The sequence below is a fragment of the Odocoileus virginianus genome, chromosome 6 (assembly GCF_023699985.2).
Source record: "Odocoileus virginianus isolate 20LAN1187 ecotype Illinois chromosome 6, Ovbor_1.2, whole genome shotgun sequence".
In the NCBI taxonomy this organism is placed as follows: Eukaryota; Metazoa; Chordata; class Mammalia; order Artiodactyla; family Cervidae; genus Odocoileus; species Odocoileus virginianus.
Genome location: NC_069679.1, coordinates 39,570,639 through 39,586,650, shown reverse-complemented (window position 1 = coordinate 39,586,650; position 16,012 = coordinate 39,570,639). Strand labels below are relative to the sequence as shown.

Genomic DNA, 16,012 nt, shown 5'->3' with positions numbered 1-16,012 from the left:
ATTCAGTGATCCTCCCTCCCTTCAGAGAAGGGCAGGTTTCAGCCATTCAACCACCTGGTCACTCACTAATTCCATAAACGTTTGTTGTGCCCCTGAGGCAGTGAGAGTGAGGTTAAGTAAACTGTCTCTGAAACTGATTAAGTAAACTGTCTCTTGAAACTGAGTGTGAACCCACCACATGGTACTCTTCTTGGGCAGATTAATTTCTTCCCTTAGACATGATCCACTCTGCCTTCCACGGTGAGTGGAGAAACTGAGGCCCAATGAAGGTAAAGCCTGCGTTCTAGATGGCTTCTCAGGGAGAGGCAGAGGCCGTGTTGGAATTGTTCAGGAGAGGTAGCCTGGCTAGGAATTGTATTCCTAGTGTGGTCAAGGAAGTGCGGATAAGGGAGTGGTTGTCAGGTCAGACCCCAGGGTACAAATTCTGACCCTCCCGCCTGCTAGTTGTGTAGCCTTGAGTAAGTTACTCGGTGTCTCTCTCCCTTACAGGATTTGTGGTGAGAATTAAATGTAAGGGGCTTGAGACCCTGCCTGGAACACAATATGTTTCAGTCTATGTTGCTTGTTATTTTCAAGCCTTCAGGGATTAGAAGGTGAACCAGCAAGCACGGTCCTTGTAACTGAAGGAATTTACGACATATTGGAGAGTGTTGGGAAATACTATGATGAAGTAATGTTTCAGGATCTTAAGAGAACAAGGAAGTAGGGGGGTCACAACCAAGCTGAGGCGTAGAGGTGGCAGGGGTGGCCTTTCCTTCTGAGTGGAGAGAATAAACTGGGTCAAAGTCCAGAGCTGAGTGTAGAAACGGTTACTTCCAGGAACTGAATGGAAAGTGGGAAAAATTCTTGATCTCATGCTAGGGTGAGGAATGATATTGTTCTCTTGAGGATAAGGCAACTAAGGTGACCCTTCAGCCTGACTGCTCTAACCCTACTCTTTGCCTGACAGATCTGTACAGTCATCCAGCATGAACTAAAGGCTACCTCCTCCAGGATGTCTCCCAGGGATCCCACTTTCCCACAGAGCTGTCAGTTTACTTTACAAGTACCCTTGGCACTTTCCACATGTAATTGTCCCTGATTGTGGATTGCTCTTCACTACTAAACTGTGAGCTCCTCCATGATTCTATATTTGCATGGCACTTGCTTACCAGTGCATGCCTGTTGGTATGGACGAGATAACGGAGGCAGGGAGAGGGCCTGGGAGCATCCCAAGGAGAAAGAGGTCCAATTTCTGTTTTGAGTCCTTGAATTCCACACCCATTCCACCATGGGCTCCTGTCCACTGTCAACCGTGGGAAGCATACCCCGGCCGGACGTGGGCGGCAGCTGCCCACCTTTACCATCCAGGGCAAAGACAATGCTTGTACTTAATGTTCCGTAATAACCTACAAGGGAAAAGAATCCGAAGAGGAATATATATATATATATTAGTGAGTGAAAGTCGCTCAGCTGTGTCCAACTCTTTGTAACCCCATGGACTGTAGCCCAGCCATTTCCTTTTGCCATGGGATTCTCCAGGCAAGAATACTGGAGTGGGTAGTCATTTCCTTCTCCAGGGGATCTTCCTGACCGAGGGATCAAACCCTGGTCTCCTGAACGGCAGGCAAATTCTTTACTGTCTGAGTCACTGTATATGCATATACTTATATAACTGAGTCACTGTGCTGAAACACCTGAAACTAATATGACCCTATAAATCAATCATACTTCAGTTCGAAAAAAGTAACAAAGGAAAAAAAAAAAAAAAAGACAAAGCTAGTCTCCCATGAGCTGGAACTACAATATTTGAAGCCTTGAGAGGTACCAAGGACCAAGTTCAGTCTGTCTGGCCTCCCCATTGCTCAGGAATCCACTCTGCCTTTCAGACCAGCAGGTGTAGGTGGGGGAGAAGTCACAGACACCACTGGTTCCTACAAGCCTGCACTCCTCCTCCTCCCCTTTCCCTCTGCTCCCCACCCAAGAAGGTAGACTCTCTCCGCCCAGGGCCCAGCATGTTGTTGCAACAGTCTATGACTGAAAGATGCCGATGACCATAACCACACACATGAAACCATTCACTGTTGTCCACAGTGCATGCTGTAGATAGAACCTTATGGGCTCAGACAGCCTAGAGAGGGCCCCATCCTAGAAATACTTTCTTTTTGTGCTCTCCAAAAGCATGGCATGAAGAGCCAGTAGTTTTCTTATTTCTATTTTGTTAAGCTCAAGAAACTAGAACCAAGGTATGTGTTGTTTTGTCATTTAACGCGTTTTTCTATTTCTATATTAGTTGGCATGGTGGTCATTTTCCTTTAAAAGATCATATGAGTAAGTGAAGTGGCAGCACTTTGTGTTTGGTGGTGCAAGTGTTCCAATTTTATTTAGGTTCTCATTAGAACTTCCAATTTTACATTTGTTAAAAAGATATTTTCTATTATTATCCAGCTAGACTTAAATACATGCATATACACACAATCCTACATCACTCCCTCCCCACAAAAAATAAAGACTAGATCTGTTTACACAGACCTGCAAAGAGGTAAAATAAGGAAAAAGCATCATGTTTGACTTCTGCAATCAAAGACAGCATGATTTTTTTTTTTAACTGAACTATAGTTGATTTAAAATACTGTGTTATTTTCTGGTATACAGCAAAGCAATTCATATATATATATTTCCTTTCATATTCTTTTTTGTTTATTACAGGAGATGGAATATAGTTCCCTGTGCTATACAGTAGGACCTTGTTGTTTATTCTATATATAGTCATTTGTGTCTGCTGATTCCAAATTCCCAGTTTATCTCTCCCCTAGCCCCTTTCCTCCTTTGTAAATTTGTTTTCTGTTTGTTAGACTGTTTCTGTCTTGTAAACAAGTTCATTTGTATCATATTTTAGATTCTACATATATGTGATATCATATGGCATTTGTTTTTCTCTGACTTTTTTCACTTAGATAATGTCTAGGTCTATCCATGTTGCTGCAAATGGTGTTATTTCATTTTTTGTGGCTAAGTAATATTCCATTGTATAAAGATACCACATTCTCTTTATCCATTCCTCTATCAATGGACATTAGATTGCTTCCACATTGTGGCTATTATATTATTAAAGAGTGGAGAGCACTATTTTGTTTTGCTTCCTAAGATGATTCTAAAATAGCTTTTTTAAAAAATTTAAAAAATATAATGTCTGTGCATTCTAGATAAATTAGAAAACCGATGAGACAAAAAGGGGAAACTGAAAACCAGCAACAATCACACAACCCAGAATACCATGGTTATTATTTTAGTACATTCCTTTCCAGATGTTTTCCTGAAATGTGTTTTCAAATAAGAAACAAATAATGGTGACGGTGTTATAGGGATGGGAGAGGCGGTGGTAGAGAGCACACAAATTAGAGCTCCTGTTCTGTACTTTGCAGGTTTCAGAACTTATTTACTCCCCTGAAACCTATGCCTGTTTCATACCTATGTTTCTAAATGTCCCTGAGTCAGGAAACAGCTTCTGTATTTGTGATTCATGTCAGAGACCTGAAAAAATAGTGGCCACATAAGGCAGAAAATTTCTTTCTCATATAAATGAAGCCTAGAAGTAGGCAGTCTAGAACTGGTAAAGTGGCTTGATGGCTCCCTTCCTCAATGTTGTTTCCACGTCCTAAGTAGCTGCCAGAGCTCCAGCCATTACATCTGCTTTCATGATAATAAAAAGAAAGAAAAGAAGGGCTTAGCCTCTCCCTTTTAAGGAGATTTCCTAGAAGCCCATTTTACACTTTAGATTGTATTTTTGTTTATAATTTTTTCACAGTCAAATCTGTTTCTTTTTTTTTAATAATTTTCAGGTTTTGATATAATAGTTAAAATACTTTCCCAACCTAAGTATCATTATTCTGTATATTTCCTGAAATCTTAGAACTCTTCCTTTTGGTTTTAATCTGTAGTTTATTTATGTTTATAGTGTGGGGTAGGGATCTAACATTCTTTTTCTAAATGACTTCCATAAGGGGATGTTTTCTTTAACCCATAATATCTGTTCTTCTCATAGTGATTAGCCAAGATCCTTCCTGAACCAATGCAGGAGGCATTCAGACAAATTCTTAATCTTCTTTTTCGAGATTTCATTAAAACCTACACTAATTTGTTTACACTTGTACTTCTAACCATTTATTTTTTAGTTTTAAACTCTGGTCCTCCATTATATCCAACACACATCTTTTTTGCACTTATACACGGCATTATAATCTATTTTCAAACATTTCTCCCACACGGGACTATAAATAGCTTGAGTTGTTGTTCAGTCGCTAAGTCATGTCTGACTCTTTGTGACCCCATTCTAGCACTCCAGGCTTCCCTGTCCTTCACCATCTCCTGGAGCTTGCTCAAACTTACGTCCATTGAGTCAGTGATGCCATCCAACCATCTCATCCTCTGTCGTCCCCTTCTCCTCCTGCCCTCACTCTTTCCCAGCATCAGGTTCTTTTCCAGTGAGACAGCTCTTGGCATTAGGTGGCCAATGTATTGGAGCTTCAGCTTCAGCATCAGTCCTTCCAATGAATATTCAGCTTGAGAGTAGGGACTGTCTTAATCCACTTGGTATCTCTAATACCGAAATGTTAGCAGCTTCCACAATGTTAAATGCAGTGAGCAAATAAAACAGTGTCATTGTATATGTCATTTGTTACAGGTTCCCTTTAAAAGGTTACTTTATAATGACTCAGTAGGAGATCACATAATCTCAAATTAATATGCCTTTAAATTTGAATTTTGGCAAGTTTCTTCTGAGGAAGTTTCTTAAGCAAAATGGATTTAATTAATGCTGTTCGGATTTCAACTGGCTTCAACTCTGTGATATTGTATTTTTGTGTACAGTTGGAGGGTGCCTCTATCCATCAAGTTCAGTAATTAGTAGTAAGCCTTGGTTTCAAGACTCCAGTACTTAGAGGATCTTCCAGGGACACCAAGGAAGCTGTTCAATTCAGGAAACATTTCTGGTGCATCTGTCATTTGCAAGTTCTCACACTAACTACTCTAAGAAGGCAGAGCTGAGTCAGAAATGGTCCTTGCCCTTGGGATCGTGACACCACGATGAGGACGAACAAGTGTGTCTTGATGTGTTCATGGAGTGGGAGCTGGGGTGGCATAGAAAAGGCCTGGCCATGGCTGCCCTTCCATCTGTGGTGCTGAGAAGCAGGAACCCTGGCCTTGGTAGAAAGCGGAGCATCACCCAAATGGGCGGGCAGAGGGAGTGAGGAAAGGGGGCTTCCTTTATAACTTGGCGAGTGATCCACCTTGGGAATGGGGGGAGCAGGGAGAGTTGGATTAGTTTACCTGAGGAGATTGTTTTCTTTTCTCTCAGAAGTTTCCTCTGCATTTGGCAAGTAAGTTCTTACTGAGTTCTGTGGGATGTTTTCTTTTTTTTCCTTCTTCTTCCTTTTTTTCTTTTCTTTCTTGAATCTTTTTTTCTTTAGGAGTGCGGAGTGTGCCCGGGGGAGGGAGAGTTTTGCGTGGGACTGGAGAGTGCCCCCAGGAAGCCAGCCTCAGCTGAGCCTGAGATGTCTTCTACATCCCTGACTGGAGACGAAGATGATCACACTGGGTCTCTGAGCCACCTCTCTGTGGCTAGAGACCATAGTCCATCTTCTCCAAGAGCCTAATGATACAGAACACTGAATGAGGTGAGGGCTTAAAGTACCTACACCCCACCTTCCTCAGTACCTTCTATCTCTTTCAGACTCTAGTTCTACCAGTCTGATAACATATTAACTTGGCTTGGTTATCTCTCTTTATTTCCTTTGTCTCTGAGTCATGGGCCCTTCTCCTTAGCCAGTCAGTGGGGCTCCCCTTGCTCTCTCTGACCACAAGCAAACTTTCTTTTCTGGGTATCATTAGAATTCTGCTAATACCTACTGCACTAGGAAGTGAGATAGAATGAATATGTTTTCAGGAGCTTGCAGTTAATGAGAGGACAAAACTGACAGATACTAGAGATGAATACCACCCTAATGAAATAAGTAAAAGGATGTATTTGCTAGATTGTAAACTCAACTTCAAATGGTTGGATCTCTGCTGCCTGGACCTTCCTCTGACCCTCTTGTTGAAACTGTAGGGTGTGTGTGCGTGTGTACGCGCTGGGCTGTGTCCGACTCTTTACAGTCTTCCTCAGAGTAGCCTGCCAGGCTCCTCTGCCCATGGGATTCTCCAGGCAAGAATACTGGAGTAGGTTATCATTTTCTACTCCAGGGGATCTTCCTGACCCAGGGATGGAACCTGTGTCTCTTGCGTCTCCTGCATTGGCAGGTAGATTCTTTACTGCTGTGCCCTCTGGGAAGCCCAGGGTTCTCTGTACCTCCATCAAGGTTAACACCAAACTCTACTGCATTCTTCCAGATCCATCATGTTGAGCCTGCCTTAGTTTCCCCATTTTTGGAACTCCTAGACCATTTCACAGACAAACAGAGGTTTGTGATTAAAGACCATGGAAGCAGGTAAAACTGTTTGCCAATAATCAGATGAAACTCATGATTAGGAGAAAAGGATTGAGGGGTCTGAGTGTGAAAAGTCTGCTATTTCAGAAATGAAACCAAAGTAATAATCATTGTGAGAACTCAGGACCGTGTCAGACATATTTATTACTGGCCTTAATGTTGCTTTTATTTTCAATACTTGAGGGAGGTGAGTGTATGTGTGTACGTGTATGCTCAGTTGTGTGTGGCTCTTTGTGATCCCACTGGCATTTTCCCAGCAAGAATACTGGGGTGGGTTGCCATTCCCTCCTCTAAGGGGTCTTCCTGACAGAGGGATCGAACCTGTGTCTCTTGCATCGACAGGTGAATTCTTTACCACTGAGCCACCAGGGCCCTCATCAATTTCATTGCTTGGGACTTGTAAATATCTTTGTCCCCAGGCTCACCTGGCTTTATTGTATCTCAACAAGGCTAAAAGAAACCCACATGAAGGGATTCATTTCCTAGGTCTGGGCTCCTGCCTTGAAACCTGCATGGTTGCCAGGCACTCTGGGGCTGGGCTCTTCCTCCCTCCTTTTTTTTTTTTTTCAAGTATTTATTTATTCATTTTGCTGTCTGCATTGGGTCTCAGTTGGGCATGGGGGATCTTCCTTGTTTTGCTCAGACTTTCTAGCTGTGGCACAGGGGCTCAGTAATGGTGGTACACAGCCTTAGTTGCCTGACGGCATGTGGGATCTTAGTTACCCAATCGCGGATGGAACCTGTGTCCCCTGCATTGCAAGGCAGATCCTTAACCACTGGGCAGTCCCCTGTTCCTCCCTCTTGCCAGTGCTGAGCTTTCTCTTCAAGGCCAGCATGGAGTTAAGGTGTGGAATCTGCTGTATTGTGATCTCTGCGGGTTGCCTGGCTCCTGATCTTCCTGGGTCTCTCTCCAGCCATTCTGCTTTCTCTTCTGCATTTCCCTGGGGTCAGCTGACAACTAACCCTTCTCTCTGCAGTGCTAATACTGACCACATATACGAAGAGCACAGAGAAGGGGCTAATTCCAGGTCTCTTCCCTGATCTACCTGTCTAGCCACATCACCAGCATCAACATTTTCCCTTGATCCAGAGTTAAAGACCACTGTTTGTACCCTCCTTGAGCTATTCTGGGAGAAAACTAGGCCCCATTGGAGACCGCCTAACAGTTACTTTCACCAAGGGGCTGCATATCCAGCTTTAAAGTCAAGCTACTCACTGTTGTTGTTCTTTGTTGTTCAGTCGATAAGTGGTGTCCAACTCTTTGCAACCCTATGGACTGCAGAATGCCAGGCTCCTCTGTCTCTCATATGTTATCTTGCTTAATCTTCACAACAATTCAATAAAATGGGTATCATATATATAGCCCCATCTATATAAAGGAACTTGTTGAAGCACAGAGGGATTAAAGAATCTGCCAATGGTCACACAGCCAGAGAGTAACAGCCAGGATTCAGAGCTAGATCTTTCCTGCCAAAACCCAGGTGTGTCACTTGGTGTTGCTAATATGCAGACTATCTTAACAAAATATATCCACAATTTGTTAATGTTCTATTAGCATATATTTAACAAGTAAAAGTGGATACCTGTTTCAGTTCAGTTCAGTCGCTCAGTCATGTCCGATGCTTTGTGACCCCATGAATCGCAGCACGCCAGGCCTCCCTGTCCATCACCAACTCCCAGAGTTTACTCAAACTCACATCCATCGAGTCAGTGATGCCATCCAGCCATCTTATCTTCTGTTGTCCCCTTTTCCTCCTGCCCCCAATCCCTCCCAGGATCAGGGTCTTTTCCAATGAGTCAACTCTTCACATGAGGTGGCCAAAGTATTGGAGTTTCAGCTTCAGCATCAGTCCTTCCAATGAACACCCAGGACTGATCTCCTTTAGGATGGATTGGTTGGATCTCCTTGCAGTCCAAGGGACTCTCAAGAGTCTTCTCCAACACCACAGTTCAAAAGCATCAATTTTTCAGCTCTCAGCTTTCTTCACAGTCCAACTTTCACATCCATACATGACCACTGGAAAAACCATAGCATACCTGTTTAGGTTACTTTAAAAATCAAATATTTAAGATACATCTCTATTGAGAGATTCTGTGAATTTTTTTTTTTTTATGGGAAAGATGGTGGGACTTTGAGGTGGTCATCAAAGCAAAGAAAGATATAAAACAAATTAGAAAGATTTTGCTACATCCAGATACTGAAGTAAGTGTTATCCTTTAATTGTTTTTGCCTCCGAGTGACCAAAGCTGGCAGAAGACAAGAGCTGATGGGGGAGGGGGAGGGGGCATAAGAGGGGCATATATGACTCCATATGGCTGTCTGCCATTGGTTTCATAGTCAGAAACCAGCAGTGCATGCTAAGTTGCTTGTCACCTCTGACTCTTTGCAACTCTATGGACTATAGCCCAGCAGGCTCCTCTGTCCATGGGATTCTTCAGGCAAGAATACTAGAGTGGGCTGTCATTCCCTTCTTCAGGAGATCTTCCCGACCCAAGGATCGAACCCACATCTCTTATATCTTTACCACTAGCCCATAACAGGCAGAGGAGGTCCCCAAAAGAAAAAGACCTAAATTCCCGATGCTTTACTGGGGGCTGTGTAAACAATTCTCATAGAAGGAAGGCAGCACTAACTCGCCCCGGATATTACACTGTTGTCTTTACATGAAGCCCGCCCTTCTGGACTCACCTTTGTTATGTGGAATGGGGGAGTCCCCAAACCATGTTAGTGCTTTATCAGCGCCCCCTGTTACACTCTGCCAATAGGGGGCGCTGGAGCGAGGCTGGAGGCGGAACCTCCTGTTGTCTTTCTCTGTACGCTGCTAACGTGTGCATCACCATGGCAACGCCCTTCCACCTCGCTGTGGCCATTCCTTCCTGCGCCTACACTGAATCCAGTTAACAGTAACGGAGGACAGACACCAGGCTCTTCAGGAGAGGTCTGGATCTCAGCCTAAGAGGATCTCCTCTGAGCTCAGTGACCCAGGTACCATCTGCTTAGGGTTCCCCTCTCAGAGGTCTGAGTTGCTGCTTGTGGGCACCCCTCTTCCAAAATTCTCAAGTAAACAATTCCCAAGTATCTCCCTCCTTCCGGCCTACTTCCAGCAATTTCTACTTCCCTAATAATTTAGCATCGTCTATCCCTCCCCTGACTTTCACTTACTTGATACCTAGTTAAATTCTTTCCATGAAATTATTAATATTACATTTGCTATTTCAAACATTTGGCGAGGAATGCTGCATTCTGGCCTGGAGAATCGCAGGGATGGCGGAGCCTGGTGGGCTGCCGTCTATGGGGTCGCACAGAGTCGGACACGACTGAAGCGACTTAGCAGCAGCAGCAGCAGCATTTTTGGAGGAGTGATTTGAGGGTGAGAGAGAGAGAGACAAAGTGGCAAGCAATGTGAGCAGTTTTTTGTTTTTTCTTGGGTGTGGCATATGAGGATCTTAGTTCCCTGCCTAGGAATTGAACTTGTGACCCCTGCTTTGGGAGGTCATAGTGTTAACCACTGGACTATCAGGGAAGAACCTGTCAGCAAAGTCCCTGCCAGCAGTTTTGAAGGAGGCATTTTTCACACTGTATTGCCAAAACCATCTATGGGACTCTCTTGGTGGTATCCTTTGTTCAGACTGCCAAGAACCCTAGCGTCTCAGACATTAGTGAGGGAGATCTACAGTTTGGAACCTCAAGGATATTTCTACAGCCTAAAGATTATTAACAGTCATGGAAAGGCAAGTGGATTTTTTGTTTTGTATTGTTTTTTTGAGCAGTTGCCATGAAAAAAGAAACTCTGGTTTTTACTTACTTTTTCCCCTTCAATAAAACAACAAAAGAAACAACTCTGAAGGTCATTTTTATTGCTTCAGTCTTCAGTGAAATTCAGGGAGTCTTCAGGGAACATAAGAGAAGTGACATCTGATCTCCAAAAGAAGGCAAGGGCATACCTGTATGTTTTTATGGCTCCTTGTTAAGAGGGAAAAAAGCTTTCAGGTTCTTGCATGAGTATTGACAGGTTGTTATGAATGATTTTGCAGCAGGAGAGCATGGCTACAAACTAGGCTGTTCTGGATCAAATAGCCGCTTGCCTTCTCAGACATTGCCAGCATTTTTTTCTGCTTGCTCACCTCCCTCGGTGACTTGTTCTCGCAAATACAATCCTGAATGATATATCTGAGCTTGTTCTCTTATCTGAGAGCAGGAAGCTGGGTGAGTGACGGAGGCACCTGCTGCTCTTTACTTTACAGAGATTACGAAGAAGACTGCCACAGTCTCTTGGATGTCCTGTGGAAGTTAGAAAACGTATTCTGGAGAGGCTGAAAGGAGACCAGGAGATATGGTGTTCATGTTCGCTTCCACAGAACCCGACCCTTGGACAAAGAAACACCCCATGGCAAGAGATCTTCCCTAAATAGGACAGAAGCTATTAAAGGTGAGAGTTTTCTTTATTGTTCATTTTTCCTTCCTCTTAGATTTCCATAAGTTATTCCTCACGTGGGTACAATCTTATGCATCAAAGGAGATTGTAAGGGAAAAGAGTTATTGCTGGAAGGATATGTCACATTTTGTTTCTCTTTCTCACCTTTTAGGAATTTTTCCCCCCTATAGTATCTGGTTTTCTTTGGTACTAAGTATCCTAGTGATTCAAATAGACATTTAAATAGACATACTTTTTCATATTCTTTTTCATTATGTTTTGTCACAGGATATTGAATATAGTTCCCTGTATTGTATAGTAGGACCTTGTTTATTTTTTTACATAGTAGTTTCTAAGTACCCTGTATTGTATTTAAAATGTAACTGTGGTGGAGGAACAAGTATCAAGCTTACAGACACACACACACACATACACAACGGGGCGGGGGTGGGTGGGGTGGGTGGGTGAGGGAATATGGACGAGTCCCAGATTTGCTTCTTGTAAGTATGTGATATTTGGGAAGTTATTTAGCTTCTGTTTTCCTCTCTATAAAAGAGGCCTAATAATACTGTGTTTTAAACATGTTGTGAAGATCCAACAGGACAACATAAAAAAATATTTCTGACTCATAGAAAGCACTCATTAAATACTGACATGCATAGCTCTGTGTGTCTGTGTGTGTGGATGGTGGTGGTTTAGTCGCAAAGTCGTGTCTGACTCTTGTGACCCCATGGACTGTAGCCCGCCAGGCTCCTCTGTCCATGGAGCTCTCCAGGCAAGAATACTGGAGTGGGTTGCCATTTCCTTCTCCATGTGTGTAGATATATTTTATTTATTTATTTTTGGCCTCACTGTGCAGCATGTGGGAAATTAGTTCTACAACCAGGGATTGAACCTGCACCCACTGCCTTTGAAGCATAAAGTCTTAACTACTGGGCCACCTTTTAAATCTGAGTAGACTGAGAGTTATCTATATGAATGACTACAATGTATTTTTGAAATTATGTTCAATTTTTTGTACTTGTTTAAGAACATTTTCTTTAAAGCATGGCTAGATGCCATATCTAACCAGTGAATTATGTGTGGTGAAAGCATTTAAAATATGAACTGTCAAATAAGACCAAGAAGTGAACTTTATCTTTAAAAGCACTTTGGAGTTCTAGAACTGAAGGTGAGAGTGTGAACTTCCTGTCTTTTCTGTTTAGACCTATCACAAATTCTGTCCTCCAGATAAAAGCTACTTTAGACACAGGGTGGTAAGGTGTGGGCAGAAGTCCTCTCTTCCTTGGAATAAAGGTGGGGACTTCCTCTTACTCATTACTCCTTCACAGCAGCAGGGCTGTTTCCTTTTCTCTCTCCCGGGTGGAGGTGGATCCGGGTCCTAACTCCAGGCCCAGTCTGATCATCTGGTTTGCAGCGTCAGGTTACAGATCTCCATCCACAAGGGTCCCAGGCAGGACTTGACTGAGGATATTTGTTTAGAGAAGAAATCTATCTTTGCCATCACTCTGGAGTTGGAACTTGATGTTCCTTGAGGATGTTCTGGATTAGTTTGTAACTAAAGGCATTTTGTTCTGTCCCAGGATCTCCTCCTCTGCCTTCCCTGTGCCCAAACTCTACCGATCTCTCATCGCATGAAGATGACTGGGTGGAAGAAGAAGCTCTGCCGGGGGCATCATCTGTGGGCCCTGGGCTGCTATATGCTGCTGGCCGTTGTTGCTCTGAGGCTTTCTCTCAGGTTGAAATGTGATGTAGATTCCTTGGATCTGGAGTCCAGGGGCTTCCAAAGTCAGCGTTGTAGAGACGTCTTATACAAGAACCTGAAGCTGCCAGCGAAGAGCTCCATCAACTGTTCTGGGATCACACGAGGGGACCAGGAAGCGGTGAGCCAGGCTCTCCTGGACAACCTGGAAGTCAACAAGAAGCGGTTGCCTTTCACTGACACCGACTACCTCAACATGACCAGAGACTGTGAGCGGTTTAAGGCCCGAAGGAAGTTCATACAGTTCCCACTGAGCAAAGAAGAGTTAGACTTCCCCATTGCATACTCGATGGTGGTCCATGAGAAGATTGAAAACTTTGAACGGCTGCTGCGAGCTGTGTATGCCCCTCAGAACATATACTGTGTCCATGTGGATGAGAAGTCCCCAGAAACTTTCAAAGAGGCAGTCAAGGCCATTATTTCCTGCTTCCCCAATGTCTTCATGGCCAGTAAGTTGGTTCCGGTGGTTTATGCCTCCTGGTCCAGAGTGCAGGCTGACCTGAACTGTATGGAAGACTTGCTCCAGAGCTTGGTGCCATGGAAATACTTACTGAATACATGTGGGACAGACTTCCCCATAAAGACCAACGCCGAGATGGTCCTGGCCCTCAAGATGTTGAATGGAAAGAACAGTATGGAGTCTGAGATACCTTCTGAGTACAAAAAAACTCGCTGGAAATACCGCTACAAGGTGACAGACAGACTGTACCTAACCAGCAAGATGAAGGACCCTCCCCCTGATAATTTACCTATGTTCACAGGGAATGCCTATTTTGTGGCTTCTCGAGCCTTTGTCCAACATGTCTTAGAGAACCCCAAATCCCAAAGACTGATTGAATGGGCCAAAGACACCTATAGCCCTGATGAACACCTCTGGGCCACCCTTCAGCGTGCACCATGGATGCCTGGCTCTGTCCCCTACCACCCCAAGTATCACATCTCAGACATGACTGCCATCGCCAGGCTGGTCAAGTGGCAGGACCATGAGGGAGATGTCAGCATGGGGGCCCCTTATGCACCTTGCTCTGGAATCCATCAGCGGGCCATTTGCATTTATGGGGCTGGGGACCTGCACTGGATTCTCCAGAACCATCACCTCTTGGCAAACAAGTTTGACCCAAGGGTGGATGATAACGTCCTGCAGTGCTTAGAAGAGTATTTACGTCATAAGGCCATCTATGGGACTGAACTTTGAGCTGTACTGCGGACGGATTGCTACCTGAGGGCCAGGGACATGTGCCAATATGCCTAGGGCATGCTGGTACTGTGTGGGGTGGGGGACGAGGGCTGTGGAATTCGTGGCATCCCCCAGGGTCAGAGGCCTGCTCCTGGAGTGTGGAGAGTAGATACGCTGACTTGCAGACTGCTGCCCTGGGTGGACACTGACTGGTAGCTCAGCCCACTTCCAGTAGCTCCTTCATTCACTTTCTCACTGAGTTCATAACAAGAACCAGTTGTCTGGGTAAGTGTGGGAGGAGACCTGGATTTCAGTTGAATTGGTATCAACTTTTCCACTCTCTGGAGGTGCCCATTCCTAATAATTCTAGGCTTGGTAGTGGGGAGGGGACTTTGATGGACAGAAGGCCTCCTGTTTTGTACTATTAACTTAATAAATAGCTTCTGATTAAAATCTCTACCTCTTTTTTTTTTTGTCTAGCAAGCCAGAAATAAGATAAAGCCGTGAGACTTTTTCTCCTAACTCTTGGTGACATTTGAAATCCCCGGTGGCCAGCAAGAGAATCACATTATTCCTTAGTGATCATGGCAGGCTGTATAAATGGCTGATGCACAAGAATGTAAAGCCCCCCTTGTTTTGTTAATGTTGCCAGAAAAAAAGCCAGGGTGATTTAACCAATGTGACCATCCATATCCTTACAGGAAAATTACAGCACTAATTTTGCAAGCTTCACAGCCAAAGCTTAATGTTCCATAACAAAGATTGAAGCAGCCATTAGGTAAGGTCACCATATAATTTACTGTCAAAACTGGAACTCATTTTAGTTGGGGGGGGGTATGGGGGGGAGGGTGGGTAGCCTGTAGTATTAATGATTATTTAGATAGTAAAAATAAACTAGGTCTGGTTACTCCATCTTTATGCCTCTTGAGTCAAAACTCTTATTTAGGTATGTGAATGGGACGGTCACTGATTTTGTGGTTTATACATTTCCTTGCGGGGAGACAGCTGTGTGTGTGTATGTTGTACATGCATTCTCTGCCCCAGCCTTCTTAGCCACCTGCCCAACAAATGTTACCCAGGGAAACAGTTTCTTTTCTAAAGCTCCAGAGATAATTATCAGGTTGTGTTAGTTGCTTAGCCGTGTCGGACTCTTTGCAACCCTATGGACTGTAACCCACCAGGCTCCTCTGTCCATGGGATTCTCCAGGCAAGAATACTGGAGTGGATTGCCATTCCCTTCTCCAGAGGATCTTCCCGACCCAGAGATCGAAACTGGTCTCCTGCGTCACAGGCAGATTCTTTACTGTTTGAGCTACAGAGAGATCTCAGGTTATCAGAAGGCAATTAGCTGCAAGTTACATTCTTCTGTGATGGGGAAGTGATCCTTTGTAAACAGATAAGCATATCTTGTATATGGTAGAACTGGTTTTCTGCATACAGTACATTCTGGAAAAGTGATTTACACACCAGTTTGTATAATTTGGGGCTTCCCTGATGGCTCAGTTGGTAAAGATTCCACCTGCAATGAGGGAGACCCTGGTTAGATCCCTAGGTCAGGAAGATCCACTGGAGAAGGGATAGGCTACCCACTCCAGTATCTTGGGCTTCCCTTGTGGCTCAGCTGGTAAAGAATCTGTCTGCAATCTTGGAGACCTGGGTTCCATCCCTGGGTTGGGAAGATCTCCTGGAGAAGGGAAAGGCTACCCACTCCAGTATTCTGGCCTAGAGAATTCCGTGGACTGTATAGTCCATGGGGTCGCAGAGTTGGAACACAACTGAGCAACTCACTCACTCACTCACTTGTATAATTTGAATGACGTTCCCATTAATATGTCATGCTCCAATGTGCCTGTGTTTCTTCACTTCTGATTTTGATTCAGTTCCTCGAGTGTTCTCTCACAATCAACTTTCCCAGCATTCCATGTACTCTGACACCGCTATGACTGTGTCTGGCACAGTGGCTTTCCTGAGTTAGTGACTCCTTCTGTAAGGCTGTAGTCCTTTGATAGTGGGCACTGCCACCACCAGCTTACCTGCAGTGTTGCAGGGTCCTCGTTGCCTTGCTCTCATCATGGAGATGACTAACGAGTAGTCAGTTGCTCCGCAGTGAGCCCTGTAAGGCCTGTCCTTAGCAGCAGTGACTATAGACCTCTCCACCTATTAGCCTTTTGAGTGTCCTTGGTCCCCCTCTGAG

At 44.2% G+C, this 16,012-nt stretch overlaps 1 protein-coding gene across 1 annotated transcript; it reads left to right on the top strand.

Annotated features, from left to right (window-relative positions):
• The first annotated feature begins 9,286 nt into the window (after positions 1–9,286).
• On the top strand, positions 9,287–14,271 carry GCNT3 (glucosaminyl (N-acetyl) transferase 3, mucin type). The gene is made up of 3 exons (XM_070469212.1): positions 9,287–9,450; positions 10,710–10,894; positions 12,463–14,271. The coding sequence occupies exon 3, from the start codon at positions 12,514–12,516 to the stop codon at positions 13,834–13,836; it is 1,323 nt and encodes a 440-aa protein (XP_070325313.1). The 5' UTR covers positions 9,287–9,450; positions 10,710–10,894; positions 12,463–12,513; the 3' UTR covers positions 13,837–14,271.
• The last annotated feature ends 1,741 nt before the right edge of the window (positions 14,272–16,012 follow it).